We start from the raw sequence: 18822 nt of genomic DNA, 5'->3' as shown, positions 1-18822 counted from the left end.
TCAATACCCGTGAAGGTCCGGGTTAGAATGAACCTTCAGTAACCTATGCTTGTCATAAGAGGCGACTAGCGGGATCGGTGGTCATGCTCACTGACTTGGTTGACACATGTCATCGGTTCCCAATTGCGCAGATCGATGTTCATGCTGTTGATAACTGGATTGTCTGGTCCAGACTCGATTATTTACAGACCGCTGCTCAAATATTGCTGACTGCGGCGTAAAACTAAACTCACTCACTCACTCACTGATTCAATATTTGTTGAGTTTGAGTAAAATGAAAAATTGTCACAAAAACGGAAAAAAACAAGGGTGCTGAAACACACCAGCACTGTGTTGGATTCAAACTCCCAAACACAACAGCTTAATGCAAATGGGTGGTAAATCTGAAATAACTGGAACTATAATTGTATCAAATATCTTGAAGGCATCAGTACAAAAGACAAAACCATGCTTTCTTTGATAATTATATAATGACATCAGTGCCTTGTTAGCCTGAGCTGCTAAACAGCTTTGTGCCTTTGACCATGACAAAGTTGGTGTGAAGACAACCTCAAGATACCTATAATTATTAACAACATCAATTTTCTTATCTTTAAAGTACCATTTCTTGTAACTTTTTAGAGGAACACCTCTTCGTAATACCATTATCTTAGTTTTTTTTGTATATTTACCTTCATACCAGTTGCTGCACAAAATTGTTCTAAAACATTTATTTTTCTTTGTAGATTGATAACAGAATCAGATACCCCTGATACATCATCAGCAAAGAATAATGCTACAATATTTGGATTCTTGTGAAACAAATATACCCTTACCTCCTTTCTCTTCGAGCATTACAGACAATTGGTTTATAAAGATAAGGAATATAAGAGGACTCATAATACACCCCTGACAGGTTCCAATACCACACTTAAAGTACTCTGTTAATCCACCATCTGTTCTTACACAGCATGATAATGGTGAATACATAGAGACAATAAAATCAAGCAATTTACCTCGTACACCTATATTGTATAAACCTTTAAACAGAACATTGTGGTTTACACAATCAAACGCTTTACTAAAATCTATAAATATACAGTAAAATCTGCCTTTTTTCTTGGATATGTACTTCTGAATCATTGCTTGCAAAGTAAATACCTGATCGATAGTGGAGTAACCAGGCCTGAAACCTGCCTGGAGCTCAGAGGTAACATGGTTCTCATCACACCATACATGGAGCCTCTTGTTCGGGGTAGCAGCTAGAGTTTTACTTAAGTATCAATTAATGAAATTCCTCTATAATTTCTTTTGTCATTCTTATTACCTGATTTATGGAATGGGCAAATTATACTTTTACCCCATACAGTGGGAAATATTCCAACATGAATTTTTTTAATATATATTTGTCACTAGTGGTACAATATAACAAATAGTGGACTTCAAAATTCACTTTGTATACCATCTTCACCTGGGTATTTTTCCATTTTTTAATTTGCCAAACTCTGCTTTACTTCGTCTTCTGTGATAGGTACATTTAAATTACAAGTTGAAGCATTTACATCCTCACAAGATGGCATGAAATGAAAATGAGAAATTTACTGAAAATTACTACCTTCATTCTCATGAGAAACATATAACAAATTATTAAAATATCTAAATCAATTATCTATAGTGATATTTTTGGGCAAGGATATAATAATCCTATCTCTCATTAGTACTTCCCAAAATCCTTTGGGGTCACATCTGGCATTTACAAGTAGCATTCTCTGTTGGCTCTGAAAACTCTCTCATAACACAAAATAACTTCTTAATTGTCTATACAGATCGATATTGAGGCCACACTTCCAATAATTGTTCAATGCTGTGTATTTTCTATGTTTATATTACTCCAGTTCTTCGTCCCACCAAGGTGGTTGAGTGACAGATGAAGCTCACATACTTGCATGATTCTTCATTCCCAAAACTTTCTTCTAACGATGTGTATTTTCGTGAAATCGCCCACCGTCAAGATGACTATTAAAAGATACAGAGACTGTTAACATGTTAGAGGATATGTAGAGACACCAATCACCATGCGTCCCGTCAGCCTATATCGTATCTATGCTTGAACAACAAGAAACACGTTAAGTTTGGGTGGGGGTTGGACAGGAATGGTTACAGTTTTCTGCCATAAACCTGGGCCTAGATTTTCGAAGCTCTCTTAGCGCTAGGATAGTCGTAAGTGCCATGCATTAACATTAACTTACGACTATCTTAGCACTAAGAGAGCTTCGAAAATCTAGGCCCTGGCAGATAATGTGCACAAAAAAACAAGAGTGATTCAGAGATGGTGGGTTTCAGAAAATTGCCAAGAGAAAATATATACCGTTAGGAGAGGATTCTTTTCAGACCTCTAGAAGCTGATGCATCATCACATCCCACCGTACGAGGGACAGTCCAAGAACGTTTCGGTTTGCTTGTAAACATACAGCGTTATGCTCCCATTAGGCATTACCTCTCTATGTCGGAGCCCGGCCGTGCCCCGTTAAATACTGACAATAATATTATAGAGGTAATTCGCAAGAAACAATATCGGACTGTCATGCGTGATGCTGACTCATAAAAACATCATTTCATATGAACTGTTGTGTGTTTTGTGAAGCAACTGATTCAATACCCGTGAATGTCCGGGTTAGAATGAACCCTCAGTAACCCATGCTTGTCGTAAGAGGCGACTAACGGGATCGGGTGGTCAGGCTTGCTGGCTTGGTTGACACATGTCATCGGTTCCCAATTGCGCAGATCGATGCTCATGCTGTTGATCACTAGATTGTCTGGTCCCCACTCGATTATTTAAAGACCGCCGCCATATAGCTCAAATATTGCTGAGTGCACAAAACTAAACTCACTCACTCACTCGTCGGCCTGGTTCATGCATTCTTTGATTGGCATTCTAGAAGTTGAGGAGATGAAGAATGAGCACAGTTTTTTATGGATATGCAACTTCTTCATTCTGTATAGGCGACGTTTCATATAGATTCTAATGCTTGACAACGACATTAGAATCTATGTTGAAACGTCGCCTATACAGAATAAAGAAGGTAAATATCCCTACAAATTGTCATCATTCTTCAAGGTTCACGAATTAGGACTCGGTGTAATCATGGTCAGTTTTTAGTACTGACGTCTTTTACATCAGTTCAGAAACCGTTGTGGACATACTGCAACTTTGAAATATGTATAACTACGGGGAGTGGGAGTGGAAAAAGGTACAACATTTTCTAGGTATGACATAAGGACGTATCTCACGATAACTTAGATATGACCGGTCAGAGGTAGGTGGACTGTATTTTACGTTCTGTCTGCAATAACTTGGGAATGGGTTACAGTGAGAATGGCGAAGGTTACCACCAAAAGCAATCTGACTTTTGATATCCAGTGTGCTCAGATAATGTGTCTGGGTCAATGGTAACGGTGCATGGCCCAGATATTGGCACTATCGTGAAGATACAATTCCTGAACGTCATTTCTTTACATACATTTGAAGAATATTTTGGTGGTTTCCACTACATATTGTTTCCAGTATACATGTATTTTCATTTGATTTGTGTCGAGGATATATATCACACCAAGGTTGAGAATACACTGCCTTTCACAATGTGAAGTGAACACGCGTTTTACGTCACTGTCTACAACATTGAAAAGAGTCTGTTACTGTTGTATAAAAAAAGCAGGATCCATTGTACGACTGCGATTATATCACATGTTTATGAATCGCTGTCAATTCGTGATGACAACGGGTGAAAAAGTAAGCGTACCTTTCGTTTGGTAGATCTACCCGTTGCAAACGCACGCAAAGGCGAGTCATTTCGTCCCTGGACAAATACAGGACCACAAGGACAAATACAGGACCACAAGGACAAATACAGGACCACAAGGACAAATACAGGACCACAAGGACAAATACAGGACCACAAGGTATGACTGCAAGTAGGAAACTACATCGGACTTCATTATTACCCGTTGCGTCAAATCTGGCAATGTCCTTCATTTTTCTTGGAGGGAAGTTTTGCTGAGACCTGAATAATGTTACCTTTCATCAAACAACTTGACGCTGTTCGAAATCTCACAAAAAGAGCCTGCTGCATTTAATCTCACAACTTGTGAAATGTTGACACAAAAGGCTGGAGCTTCTAGAATATTGCTCGACATTAAGGGAACGTCGAAGGCATATATCATGTCATACAAGTTTTGATATATTCAAGATACTGACGTTGAATAGAATCTACATGTAGTGTATTATTTCATGTATTTTTTCATTTAAAACTTCTGTGTAACGTGAGGAATCTCAACAATAGGTTACTGTATCATTCCCGACGGTTGCAGTGTGACAACAATATATTTTACACTAACTTCAACAGTACTTTGAAAGGACACATGGCTGGGGGTTAATTGGTTTACTTTCATTCACTATTAAATGCACATTTGTCACCATTTACAAAATGTAAACACCTCCCCCAGATGTAGTCTGTCTCACAGTCGATGAACCGCATTACTTTCCCTTTCGCCCAGCCTTTTTCTGCTATGCTAAAGCTCTAAATGAAGCAAGTCTAGATTTCCTCAGGTTCTGCTATGCTAAAGCTCTAAATGAAGCAAGTCTAGATTTCCTCAGGTTCTGCTATGCTAAAGCTCTAAATGAAGCAAGTCTAGATTTCCTCAGGTTCTGCTATGCTAAAGCTCTAAATGAAGCAAGTCTAGATTTCCTCAGGTTCTGCTATGCTAAAGCTCTAAATGAAGCAAGTCTAGATTTCCTCAGGTTCTGCTATGTTAAAGCTCTAAATGAAGCAAGTCTAGATTTCCTCAGGTTCTGCTATGTTAAAGCTCTAAATGAAGCAAGTCTAGATTTCCTCAGGTTCTGCTATGCTTAATCTCTAAATGAAGCAAGTCTAGATTTCCTCAGGTTCTGCTATGCTAAAGCTCTAAATGAAGCAAGTCTAGATTTCCCTCAGGTTCTGCTATGCTAAAGCTCTAAATGAAGCAAGTCTAGATTTCCTCAGGTTCTGCTATGCTAAAGCTCTAAATGAAGCAAGTCTAGATTTCCTCAGGTTCTGCTATGCTAAAGCTCTAAATGAAGCAAGTCTAGATTTCCTCAGGTTCTGCTATGCTAAAGCTCTAAATGAAGCAAGTCTAGATTTCCCTCAGGTTCTGCTATGCTAAAGCTCTAAATGAAGCAAGTCTAGATTTCCTCAGGTTCTGCTATGCTAAAGCTCTAAATGAAGCAAGTCTAGATTTTCCTCAGGTTCTGCTATGCTAAAGCTCTAAATGAAGCAAGTCTAGATTTGCTAAGGTTCTCTATGCTAAAGCTCTGAAGCAAGTCTAGATTTCCTCAGGTTCTGCTATGCTAAAGCTCTAAATGAAGCAAGTCTAGATTTCCTCAGGTTCTGCTATGCTAAAGCTCTAAATGAAGCAAGTCTAGATTTCCTCAGGTTCTGCTATGCTAAAGCTCTAAATGAAGCAAGTCTAGATTTCCTCAGGTTCTGCTATGCTAAAGCTCTAAATGAAGCAAGTCTAGATTTCCTCAGGTTCTGCTATGCTAAAGCTCTAAATGAAGCAAGTCTAGATTTCCTCAGGTTCTGCTATGTTAAAGCTCTAAATGAAGCAAGTCTAGATTTCCTCAGGTTCTGCTATGCTAAAGCTCTAAATGAAGCAAGTCTAGATTTCCTCAGGTTCTGCTATGCTAAAGCTCTAAATGAAGCAAGTCTAGATTTCCTCAGGTTCTGCTATGTTAAAGCTCTAAATGAAGCAAGTCTAGATTTCCTCAGGTTCTGCTATGTTAAAGCTCTAAATGAAGCAAGTCTAGATTTCCTCAGGTTCTGCTATGTTAAAGCTCTAAATGAAGCAAGTCTAGATTTCCTCAGGTTCTGCTATGCTAAAGCTCTAAATGAAGCAAGTCTAGATTTCCTCAGGTTCTGCTATGCTAAAGCTCTAAATGAAGCAAGTCTAGATTTCCTCAGGTTCTGCTATGCTAAAGCTCTAAATGAAGCAAGTCTAGATTTCCTCAGGTTCTGCTATGCTAAAGCTCTAAATGAAGCAAGTCTAGATTTCCTCAGGTTCTGCTATGCTAAAGCTCTAAATGAAGCAAGTCTAGATTTCCCTCAGGTTCTGCTATGCTAAAGCTCTAAATGAAGCAAGTCTAGATTTCCTCAGGTTCTGCTATGCTAAAGCTCTAAATGAAGCAAGTCTAGATTTCCTCAGGTTCTGCTATGCTAAAGCTCTAAATGAAGCAAGTCTAGATTTCCCTCAGGTTCTGCTATGCTAAAGCTCTAAATGAAGCAAGTCTAGATTTCCTCAGGTTCTGCTATGTTAAAGCTCTAAATGAAGCAAGTCTAGATTTCCTCAGGTTCTGCTATGCTAAAGCTCTAAATGAAGCAAGTCTAGATTTCCTCAGGTTCTGAAGCTAAAGCTCTAAATGAAGCAAGTCTAGATTTCCTCAGGTTCTGCTATGCTAAAGCTCTAAATGAAGCAAGTCTAGATTTCCTCAGGTTCTGCTATGCTAAAGCTCTAAATGAAGCAAGTCTAGATTTCCTCAGGTTCTGCTATGCTAAAGCTCTAAATGAAGCAAGTCTAGATTTCCTCAGGTTCTGCTATGCTAAAGCTCTAAATGAAGCAAGTCTAGATTTCCTCAGGTTCTGCTATGCTAAAGCTCTAAATGAAGCAAGTCTAGATTTCCTCAGGTTCTGCTATGCTAAAGCTCTAAATGAAGCAAGTCTAGATTTCCTCAGGTTCTGCTCTAAATATGCTAAAGCTCTCTAAATGAAGCAAGTCTAGATTTCCTCAGGTTCTGCTATGTTAAAGCTCTAAATGAAGCAAGTCTAGATTTCCTCAGGTTCTGCTATGTTAAAGCTCTAAATGAAGCAAGTCTAGATTTCCTCAGGTTCTAAAGCTCTAAATGAAGCAAGTCTAGATTTCCTCAGGTTCTGCTATGTTAAAGCTCTAAATGAAGCAAGTCTAGATTTCCTCAGGTTCTGCTATGCTAAAGCTCTAAATGAAGCAAGTCTAGATTTCCTCAGGTTCTGCTATGCTAAAGCTCTAAATGAAGCAAGTCTAGATTTCCTCAGGTTCTGCTATGCTAAAGCTCTAAATGAAGCAAGTCTAGATTTCCTCAGGTTCTGCTATGCTAAAGCTCTAAATGAAGCAAGTCTAGATTTCCCTCAGGTTCTGCTATGCTAAAGCTCTAAATGAAGCAAGTCTAGATTTCCTCAGGTTCTGCTATGTTAAAGCTCTAAATGAAGCAAGTCTAGATTTCCTCAGGTTCTGCTATGCTAAAGCTCTAAATGAAGCAAGTCTAGATTTCCTCAGGTTCTGCTATGCTAAAGCTCTAAATGAAGCAAGTCTAGATTTCCTCAGGTTCTGCTATGCTAAAGCTCTAAATGAAGCAAGTCTAGATTTCCTCAGGTTCTGCTATGCTAAAGCTCTAAATGAAGCAAGTCTAGATTTCCTCAGGTTCTGCTATGCTAAAGCTCTAAATGAAGCAAGTCTAGATTTCCTCAGGTTCTGCTATGCTAAAGCTCTAAATGAAGCAAGTCTAGATTTCCTCTCAGGTTCTGCTATGCTAAAGCTCTAAATGAAGCAAGTCTAGATTTCCTCAGGTTCTGCTATGCTAAAGCTCTAAATGAAGCAAGTCTAGATTTCCTCAGGTTCTGCTATGCTAAAGCTCTAAATGAAGCAAGTCTAGATTTCCTCAGGTTCTGCTATGCTAAAGCTCTAAATGAAGCAAGTCTAGATTTCCTCAGGTTCTGCTATGTTAAAGCTCTAAATGAAGCAAGTCTAGATTTCCTCAGGTTCTGCTATGTTAAAGCTCTAAATGAAGCAAGTCTAGATTTCCTCAGGTTCTGCTATGTTAAAGCTCTAAATGAAGCAAGTCTAGATTTCCTCAGGTTCTGCTATGCTAAAGCTCTAAATGAAGCAAGTCTAGATTTCCTCAGGTTCTGCTATGCTAAAGCTCTAAATGAAGCAAGTCTAGATTTCCTCAGGTTCTGCTATGCTAAAGCTCTAAATGAAGCAAGTCTAGATTTCCTCAGGTTCTGCTATGCTAAAGCTCTAAATGAAGCAAGTCTAGATTTCCTCAGGTTCTGCTATGCTAAAGCTCTAAATGAAGCAAGTCTAGATTTCCTCAGGTTCTGCTATGTTAAAGCTCTAAATGAAGCAAGTCTAGATTTCCTCAGGTTCTGCTATGCTAAAGCTCTAAATGAAGCAAGTCTAGATTTCCTCAGGTTCTGCTATGTTAAAGCTCTAAATGAAGCAAGTCTAGATTTCCTCAGGTTCTGCTATGCTAAAGCTCTAAATGAAGCAAGTCTAGATTTCCTCAGGTTCTGCTATGTTAAAGCTCTAAATGAAGCAAGTCTAGATTTCCTCAGGTTCTGCTATGCTAAAGCTCTAAATGAAGCAAGTCTAGATTTCCTCAGGTTCTGCTATGTTAAAGCTCTAAATGAAGCAAGTCTAGATTTCCTCAGGTTCTGCTATGCTAAAGCTCTAAATGAAGCAAGTCTAGATTTCCTCAGGTTCTGCTATGCTAAAGCTCTAAATGAAGCAAGTCTAGATTTCCTCAGGTTCTGCTATGCTAAAGCTCTAAATGAAGCAAGTCTAGATTTCCTCAGGTTCTGCTATGTTAAAGCTCTAAATGAAGCAAGTCTAGATTTCCTCAGGTTCTGCTATGTTAAAGCTCTAAATGAAGCAAGTCTAGATTTCCTCAGGTTCTGCTATGCTTAATCTCTAAATGAAGCAAGTCTAGATTTCCTCAGGTTCTGCTATGCTGAAGCTCTAAATGAAGCAAGTCTAGATTTCCTCAGGTTCTGCTATGCTAAAGCTCTAAATGAAGCAAGTCTAGATTTCCTCAGGTTCTGCTATGCTAAAGCTCTAAATGAAGCAAGTCTAGATTTCCTCAGGTTCTGCTATGCTAAAGCTCTAAATGAAGCAAGTCTAGATTTCCCAGGTTCTGCTATGCTAAAGCTCTAAATGAAGCAAGTCTAGATTTCCTCAGGTTCTGCTATGCTAAAGCTCTAAATGAAGCAAGTCTAGATTTCCTCAGGTTCTGCTATGTTAAAGCTCTAAATGAAGCAAGTCTAGATTTCCTCAGGTTCTGCTATGCTAAAGCTCTAAATGAAGCAAGTCTAGATTTCCTCAGGTTCTGCTATGTTAAAGCTCTAAATGAAGCAAGTCTAGATTTCCTCAGGTTCTGCTATGCTAAAGCTCTAAATGAAGCAAGTCTAGATTTCCTCAGGTTCTGCTATGCTAAAGCTCTAAATGAAGCAAGTCTAGATTTCCTCAGGTTCTGCTATGTTAAAGCTCTAAATGAAGCAAGTCTAGATTTCCTCAGGTTCTGCTATGCTAAAGCTCTAAATGAAGCAAGTCTAGATTTCCTCAGGTTCTGCTATGTTAAAGCTCTAAATGAAGCAAGTCTAGATTTCCTCAGGTTCTGCTATGCTAAAGCTCTAAATGAAGCAAGTCTAGATTTCCTCAGGTTCTGAATCTCCCTTCTGGCTGTGGCTACGTTTCACTTTAATGGAATTTTGTTTCTATCAAAATGATATATATTCAGACTCCAAGCATTAGTCTCGAGTGATCCAGGATGCTACAAACGAGTAGACATGGCACAATAGATCAGTGGTCTACGCTGGCCTCAGTTTCACGCACAACAAACATTACTACGGCACGCCCCACACTGGAGCGAAGTCCCCCTCGTAGGTTTTGTTAAAATCAGTCATGTCAAGAAGATATATTGAAGTCCTCGGCTTTGGATACCGGCATTAAATCTTCTTACTGTCAATATTCTGTCATCACTGCACTACCGAGGACTCAACAGTCCTCTGTCTGAGAACTCAAACAAGTATTTGTGGAGTCAGACCTGGGTCCCTTGGATGAGTGGATGAGTGAGTGAGTGAAAGTGTTTCAACACGGCCTTGAAACTAAGTTACATAATGTCGTTAATGCTAGAGGACATAGGTGTACATAGATTCATACAGAAGCGAGTGTACACTGCAGTCAAGGTGAAGGGCATCCTTCCTTTATGTTTTGTCCCTGCCTATGCTACCATCTCTATACCGTGAAGGGCATCCTTCCTTTATGTTTTGTCCCTGCCTATGCTGCCATCTCTATACCGTGAAGGGCATCCTTCCTTTATGTTTTGTCCCTGCCTATGCTACCATCTCTATACGGTGAAGGGCATCCTTCCTTTATGTTTTGTCCCTGCCTATACTGCCATCTCTATACCGTGAAGGACATCCTTCCTTTATGTTTTGTCCCTGCCTATGCTACCATCTCTATACGGTGAAGGACATCCTTCCTTTATGTTTTGTCCCTGCCTATGCTACCATCTCTATACCGTGAAGGGCATCCTTCCTTTATGTTTTGTCCCTGCCTATGCTGCCATCTCTATACCGTGAAGGGCATCCTTCCTTTATGTTTTGTCCCTGCCTATGCTACCATCTCTATACGGTGAAGGGCATCCTTCCTTTATGTTTTGTCCCTGCTTATGATGCCATCTCTTTACGGTGAAGGGCATCCTTCCTTTATGTTTTGTCCCTGCCTGTGCTGCCATCTCAAGAGAATCCGTACTGATGCAATTTCTCCCAGCCCAAACTACATCAGTCAACGTATATATATACTAAAGCTGACTGACTGGCTGAGTTTGGTTTTACGCCGCTTTTAGTAATATTCCAGCAACATCACGGTGGGGGACACCAGAAATGGGCTTCACACATTGTACCCATGTGGGGATTCGAACCCGGGTCTTCGGCGTGACGAGCCAAAGCTTTAACCACTACGCTACCCCACGGCCCCATATATACTAAAGGAAAAAGGTAACTGTGCATAACATAAAATTGCATAACATAATATTCACTTGAAAAGTTATAAAAATATATATATACATGTAGCAAATCACTTTGCATGAAATGTGATGTCACGTATCGCGCGTGGCACGTGCACTTTGTACTCACTTTTTGCATGCTTCAGGACACCTGAAGTTCACACACCTGATATTGAAAATTGAAAAACGGTTGCCTCTGAATGTTGTGGAAAATACGTTAATTTCAACCTAAAAGGCGCGTACGTCATGCCACAACACCCGGCCCCGACGGCCTGCAATACGTCCAATATTTCTCCAATGTCACCGACAGGCACGTCTTGCCTGGTGCAGACAGCATCTCACTCATTCTCAGTTAACTGGGACCATTGCTGTCGCTGACTTTTTGGCTGTCGGTGATTTCAAATTTGATATTAAATCGAGGTGTGTCTGTGCAGATATTCTAAATAATACTGTTTACAATCAGTATCAACCTTCACAGAGATTGCACCAAGTCATATTGCAGCGTCAGAAGCAAACATTTGGTTCTATGTCGGCATTTTGCTATGTCGGTAGTGCGTTTTCTTTGCATTTAAGCTTGCTGCAAAATTTTATCCAACGGAAATTTTGATATATTTCGTGTCATGAAAGAACCAAAATGCATACGGTTAATTTGACCATGTTATCATGTCGATGGTTCACCAAGCAAAACACAAAACTCACGTTTAGACTATGTCGGTAGTGTCATTAACGTTACTTTGTGTTTGTTTACAGCTTTTCTTGTGGTAAATCATCACACACGATAACTTTTCTTGATTGGCCTGTTCATCTATTCTCGAAACATATAGTTTCGTTAACATTTTTTCTTACAATATGGAAAAATATGCTCGACTTCAGTAGATATTGTTTAAGCAAGTAATCATACGTTACAGTTATAATTCAAAATCTAGCATCCCAGTAATAGTCTTCATCACTGTACATTTGGGGCCCGTCGGTCTCTTGTTATTCATGTGCCCCAACCAAGCATTCTGTATTTATTCATCTTGCCATGAACCATTACCAGAACTAATTTACGTTACTGTAATTTACGTTACCGCCATATTTGGAAATTTGGAAAGTTCGCGAAACTATTGTGTTTTGTTGTCTGGTATTGCATGCCGAAATATCATCAATGTGAATCAAACTTTGACAAGTGAATGTAGGTTTAGGTAGTTATCGCCCTTTATGTATAAGTAACGTGAATTGCATTGCGGTAACGTAAATTACGTCGATGAATGCCTAACGATGTTAGTTTTCTATGCACGATATTTTCAATTCTTTTAGTGTTAGGAAATGTAATTAGGCATCTAAATATTCCATTTGTTGAATGGATTGTGATAGGGTTATATTATTGAATGTCGAAATAAACTTTTAATTGATAATAATAATAATAATAATAATAAGGGCCTGATGATGTACGCCTCTTCGTGGTGGGCCTAGATAGGGGAATTATATTCCCTGAACTGAACGTACATCACCCAGTTAGGGCTGACCCCCCGAAGCTGGGAAATTACTGGGTTACAGAAAACCAAGAAGAATTCAATCTTTCACTTCCGCAGCCCAGTCAGCCTTCCTCCGGTAAAGAAACAAACCATACTGGAGGTGGGACGTGCCCCAGGGGAAGGCACAGAACCCGGCCAAGAATATCTTGGTCAAACCATCTCAAATCCACACTACTTGAGTGTGCGAAAGCGACAGGGTGGCCTGATAATCCACGCATTAATGGCAAGTCGCTTAAGCTGCACTGGGACAATGCCATGCCCATGTATGCTTACCTGACGGAGCAAAATCTCCGCGACCAATTCCGGCGTCTTAAAAATCTCATAGGCTGTGAGCCAGTTCAACCCACAACTGGTGCCCGTCAGGAACCTTTGCATGAGCAGAATGCTCAAGTGGCAGCAGACGCAAAACTTGTAATGGATGTCCGTGTCAACCTCTTTCCTCTTTCTGATGGAAACTCTTCTGGCATAGAGCCAATTGGCCCCGAAATGTCGGACCCTCACTCTTCCTCTTCTTCAGTTGCAGATCTTTCAGAAAATCCTGTGTATATTTTGTTTCATTCTATTTATGATGAAATATCTCATATACCTTTAGAAAAACGGAGGCCAATTCAACAAACAAATTTATCTTTTCCCAAACACGAAATTGATTTATTAAATGACATTATTTCTATGAAACTTTCTACGGACTGTTCATTACATGAAGTTAATTGTTGTGTCTACGCTGCTGCTCGAACCTTGGAGGAACTTCACAGAGTTTCCAAAGAAAAAACATCTAATACTAAGAAGACTACACCAAAGAAAAACCGGTTTCAAGTGAAACTAACAGAAACTAGAAAATACGTTTCCTGGATAGAGCTGTGCCTGAAACTAAGATCATCAGGGAGTCCAATGTCAAAACGGCAAAAGACAATTTGGAGAAAATTGAAATTGCAGTACAAGACAACAAAAGAAAAGGTACTTTTCCAAATAAAAGTTTGGACTGAAAGAAAGAAAATATGGGAAAAGAAAAATAAATTTATCAAACAAAATAAACGTTTTAGAAATAATGAAAAACACTTCTACAGGCAACTGAAAACAAACGGTGATGGTGAGCATGATGAACGGCCTTCCATGGATGCCAATGAAAGGTTCTGGAAACAGTTGTGGTCTATACCCGGCGACTGTAACCTGGAGGCACCATGGGTCAGTGATTATGACCATGCAATGCATGAGAAAGTAAATAGGTCGTTTGTCTGTTACATCTCACCAGATTGCCTGAAAAGTGTCATCAAAAAGTCCAAATCTAATACAGTTCCAGGGCCTGATGGCATTCGAAACCGGTATTGGAAACTGTTCCCCTGTGTCCAAACACCATTACTTCACTGTTTCAATTCTCTTGTGGACACAGGTGATGTTCCTCCATGGTTCTGCAAAGGTCGCACAATACTTCTCCCCAAGAAAGGAGACTTGACTGATCCCAAAAACTTCCGCCCTATCACATGTTTGAATACTCAGTATAAAATATTCACAGGGTGTTTGACAAACCTCGTGTCATCTTACTGCTCTTCTAATGATATCATTTACAGAGAGCAGAAGGGGGCGAGAAAGGGATGTTGGGGGTGCAAGGATCAACTTCTTGTACAGAAAATGATTTTGGAAGAGGCTAAAGCATATCACCGCAGCCTCTCCATGTGCTGGATTGACTACAAGAAAGCATACGACTCTGTTCCTCACGAATGGATTCTGAAGTCTCTTAATTGTATTGACCTCCCGGCGCGACTACTTGATTTACTCAAGTCTTTAATGAGTTGCTGGTCGACTCAACTTGAGATGTACTCGCAAGGGCAGGTGCAGACTTCGGAATCTATTCCAATCAGAAGGGGAATTTTCCAGGGGGATTCCTTTAGTCCTTTGCTTTTTTGTTAGTCTCTAAATCCTTTGAGCTTTCTGCTCAACAGAGAGAAGGGTTACCATTCCGGACCTCCTCAGCACAGATCACCAACACCACTTACTCATCTCCTTTACATGGATGACATCGAGCTCCTTGCCAAAGGAGATTCCAATTTGAAATAACAGGTTCTCCTTGTCGAGTCCTTTTCTAATGATATTGGCATGACATTTGGACTCGACAAATGTAATACTCTTCATTTGAAACGTGGCAAGGTAGTTAATGATGGATCGGTCAAGTTAAAAGGGGAGGAGTTATTGAGCATCTTGTGGAAGATCAGGCCTACACCTATCTTGGAATGCAAGTTCGAGACAAGCTCCAGAATGCCCAGATTCAAGACAAACTTCGGGCCGAGTACAAATCTCGTTTAAAGAAAATCTGGAGCTCAGAGCTAAATGCTCGAAACAAGGTCAAAGCCACCAATACTTTTGCTGTGCCAGTCCTTTCCTATTCCTTTGGAGTAGTTGATTGGACAAAACAAGACATCCAGAGTCTTGACCGTCTGACCAGAAGGATCATGTCTGACAACAGAGCCCACCACCCTCGTTCCTCTCTTAACCGTTTATACATGCCAAGCAATTCTGGAGGTCGGGGTTTGATTAATGTGGAGGATCTTCATGATAGAATTTTATTGTGTACTTTTGCACATATTTATTTATCGGATGATCCTCTGGTGATGCATGTGAAGACTCATGATGAAAGCAAGGAATTCCACAGCTATTTTAAGCGTGCCAAGGTTGTTGGACAGATCTGAGATTTCAGGTAAATTTTGTTGATGGCTATGTACTGCTGGAAGGTACAGCGATGGGAGTAAACCAGGTGAAGTCCTTCACCAAGTCTGCCCAGAGTCGGTCTTTTGTGGAGAAGCTTTCTGAGAAGCCATTGCATCGTGTGTACATGAAGTGTGTTGAACGGAATAGCAATCCCACCGACTCCTTCGCCTGGATGAAGTCGGCTGGTCTTAAATGTAAAACTGAGGGCTTCCTTTTTGCTGCTCAGGACCAGTCACTTCCCACTCGCAATCGCCTAAATGTGATTCTTAAAGAAAATATCAATATGAAATGTCGTCTTTGCAATGAATTCACGGAGACTGTCCAACACCTTGTCAGTGGATGCCCTTCCTTGGCACAAACAGCATATCTTAAACGACATGATGGCATGGCTCGTTGCTTTTACTACCGTCTCCGACATGCCTGTGGCTTTGACTCCGAGGTCCATCCATGGTACGACCCTGAACCAGGGCGTCATGGAAAATGATGCTTTCAAACTTCTGTGGAATAGGCCCATATACTGCCTCAGAAGAATTCCTGCCAACAAACATGATCTTGTCCTTTTTGATAAAGCCAATGAATTTATTTATATCATTGAATTTTCTGTCCCTTTTGACACCAATGTGATTGGCAAGATTCAGGAAGAGCATACTAAGTATGCGGACCTCGCCTTTGAGATGTCTCGCTTGCATCCCAAGTACACTGTCGCCAGGCTCCCCATTGTTCTCGGTGCCCTTGGTTTGGTACCTCCTGATCTCTTGACGCAGATCAGGAGAGTGCCCGGGTTCTCCACCGGGAGCACAACCCTTCTGACACTCTGGGTAATGCAGAAGGCTGCAGTGTTGGGGAGCCTTCATATTCTCCGGAAAGTTCTTGGTGGGTTCGACTAGGCAGCGTTTCCTGGGAGAAGTCCCATTCGCTGTCTGGGCTTCGTGTAGAGGGGGCGAGGGCCCTGAGGTGATGATGAGCCTTACCGGCCTGACTGTGCCAGGATCACCCAAACCCTCTCTGCTGCATATTATCTTTAGTCTGTAAAACATAATAATGCATATTTATGTGTGCGCCCAATCCACCTCGACAGACATGCTCAAGGCACTACAGAGTCAAGTATGTACATATGTACAGAAGTAATAGTAGAGCACATTAAGGGAGATACTGCTGGAAGAAGTAGGTTTTAAGTTTGTACTTGAACAAGTCGAAATTGTCAATAGTTTTGAGGTCATAAGGAAGAGAGTTCCAGAGAGTAGGGGCTGCATAGGTGAAAGAGCGCTGTCCAAACATTTTCAGTCTGAAGCTGGGCACAGTGAGCAGATCCTGGCTGTTGGAACGAAGATTGCGTGAACTGGAGTATGATGACAACATGTTAGACAAGTCCTGGGGAGCAAGACCATGCTTGGCTTTGTAGGTCAGACACAGTATCTTATGCTCGATCCTGGATTTGATGGGCAACCAGTGAAGCTCCTTCAGTACTGGCTTGATATGGCAGCGTTTAATGATGCGGGCAGAAGTGTTTAGGATTTTCTGGAGTCTGTCACAGAGTTTTCTGAGGAATGCCAAACAATACATCGTTGCAATAATCCAAGCGTGAGGTTATGAGGGCTCTGACCAAGGCATGGGTAGCATCCACTGAGAGATAGGGACGGATGTTACTGATGGAACGAAGGTGAAAGTGGCAGGTTTTGCAGATCTGAGAGACTTGAGCTTCCATCGAAAGTGAGGAGTCGAGGACAATACCCAGATCTTTTGCAGTGGAACAGACAGGGACGACAGCATCAGCTATTGTCACAGATCTAGTAGGGATGTTCGACAGCAGTTGTTTGGATCCAATCAGAAGAGCTTCGGTCTTAGTGTCATTTAGTTTCAGCATATGATTTGTTATCCAACATTTGATGTGTCTTGTACAGTCAGAAATTCCAGCTAGACCGTCAGAGGGATTTTTGCACGAAATTGCCTTGATGAGTTGGTTATCATCTGCATATGAATGGTGCTGCAGATTGTGAGTTGAGATGATGTCAGCTGCTTGACCAGTGTACAGAACAAACAACAGTGGACCCAATACGGAGCCTTGTGGCACACCGTGTGGTACGGTAACGCTGTCTGATGTCTTGTTCCTGATTGTCACACATTGGCATCTGTTATGGAGATAGGACACAATCCACTGGAGGGCTGTCCCAGAGATTCCACATCTTGTTTTGAGGACCTGTAGCAGTACACTGTGATCTATAGTGTCAAAGGCCGATGATAGATCTAGGAGTATCAAGGCCCCTGCATCCCCTCTATCCACAATTTGTCTCAGGAGTGAGTGAGTGAGTTTAGTTTTACGCCACACTCAGCAATATTCCAGCTATATGGCGGCGGTCTGTAAATAATCGAGTCTGGACCAGACAATCCAGTGATCAACAGCATGAGCATCGATCTGCGCAATTGGGAACCGATGACATGTGTCAACCAAGTCAGCGAAACTGACCACCCGATCCCGTTAGTCGCCTCTAACGACAAGATAGTCGCCTTTTTATGGCAAGCACATGGGTTGCTGAAGACCTATTCTACCCCGGATCTTCACGGGTTTGCCTCAGGATATCACTGACATGTATAAGAGCTGTCTCAGTGTTGTGATGTTCCCGGTATGCAGACTGGTACTTGTCCACTAGGTCACACCTTGTCAGATGGTTCTTCAACCTCACACTGACAGCCATCTCCACGATTTTGGAGAGGAAAGCTAAATTGGATACTGGACGGAAGTTTTTTTAGCTCAGACTTCTCAAGGTTGCGCTTTTTGATTAGTGGTCGAACAAAGGAATTCTTAAAAGCTTCTGGAAATACACCTAATTGTAAGCTCTTGTTCACAATCTCAGTGATTATAGGAATGAGCAAGTCCAGGTGTTTCACAACAAGTTTGGTCGGCATTGGATCAGATTAGCTCCCATTACCAGTGATTTGACCTCCTTATCTGTGAAAGGCTCCAGGTTACTGAGAATATGTCCACTGAAAGTAGGACCTCATTGTCTGGAGATGTAGATATCAGAGAGTCCCTAATCATCTCTATCTTTGACATAAAGAATTTGTTGAAAGTGTCTGCAAGAAGAGTGTCATTACTTGATTTAGGAAGTTGATCTTCGTTCTTACTACCCATCAGCGATTTCATGAATCTGTACAGGCGGTCAGGTTTACCACCACAGATTCCAATCTCATTTAGACAGTGATCTCTCTTGGCTTGCCTGATAACTGAAGTTACGTGATTTCTGTGTTGTCGGAAGATCTGTCTGTGTACTTCCAGTCCTGATTTACGCCACTGACGCTCTGCTTGACGTCGCTGACGTTTGGCCTCGTGAACACTATCATTGTACCAAGGAGCATGTGGACGGAGTATTAGCTGCTTTTCAACAGCCGGAGCATGCTTGTCAAGAAGTGCAGTCAAGGTACTGTTGTACAGTGACACAAGATTTTCAACAGATTCAGGAGGATTTTGAAGAAGCTCCGATGACTTCAGATCCTCACTGAAAGCATGTTCATCGATTTTCTTAGATCTCTACACAAAACCATGCGGTACTGAATACAGAGGGTAAATGTTACAATACTGTGGTCAGATGCTTGTGTGTCGACAACTACAACATCTCTCACAATGTCCCCATCAACCGGGATAACAATCCAGTCCAGAATGTTCCCTGATTTGTGAGTAGGTTTAAGGACGAGTTGCGGGAGAGAATAAGTATTGAGAAGGTCAAGGAATTTTTTCACATTTGGCTTTTGTGGGGTGTTAAAATGAACATTAAAATCTCC

The 18822-nt window shown here is 41.1% G+C and overlaps 1 protein-coding gene across 1 annotated transcript; it reads right to left on the bottom strand.

Annotated features, from left to right (window-relative positions):
- Nucleotides 1-16185: 16185 nt before the first annotated feature.
- LOC124277698 lies at nucleotides 16186-17738 on the bottom strand. The gene is made up of 2 exons (XM_046713427.1): nucleotides 17614-17738; nucleotides 16186-16585 (listed from the first exon to the last, which is right to left on the bottom strand). The coding sequence occupies exons 1-2, from the start codon at nucleotides 17736-17738 to the stop codon at nucleotides 16186-16188; spliced, it is 525 nt and encodes a 174-aa protein (XP_046569383.1).
- Between the last annotated feature and the right edge of the window lie 1084 nt (nucleotides 17739-18822).

The sequence above is a fragment of the Haliotis rubra genome, unplaced genomic scaffold (genome assembly GCF_003918875.1).
Source record: "Haliotis rubra isolate DU_JTF1 unplaced genomic scaffold, ASM391887v1 Scf226, whole genome shotgun sequence".
NCBI classification, from domain to species: Eukaryota; Metazoa; Mollusca; class Gastropoda; order Lepetellida; family Haliotidae; genus Haliotis; species Haliotis rubra.
This window is presented reverse-complemented; position numbering and strand designations above follow the sequence as displayed.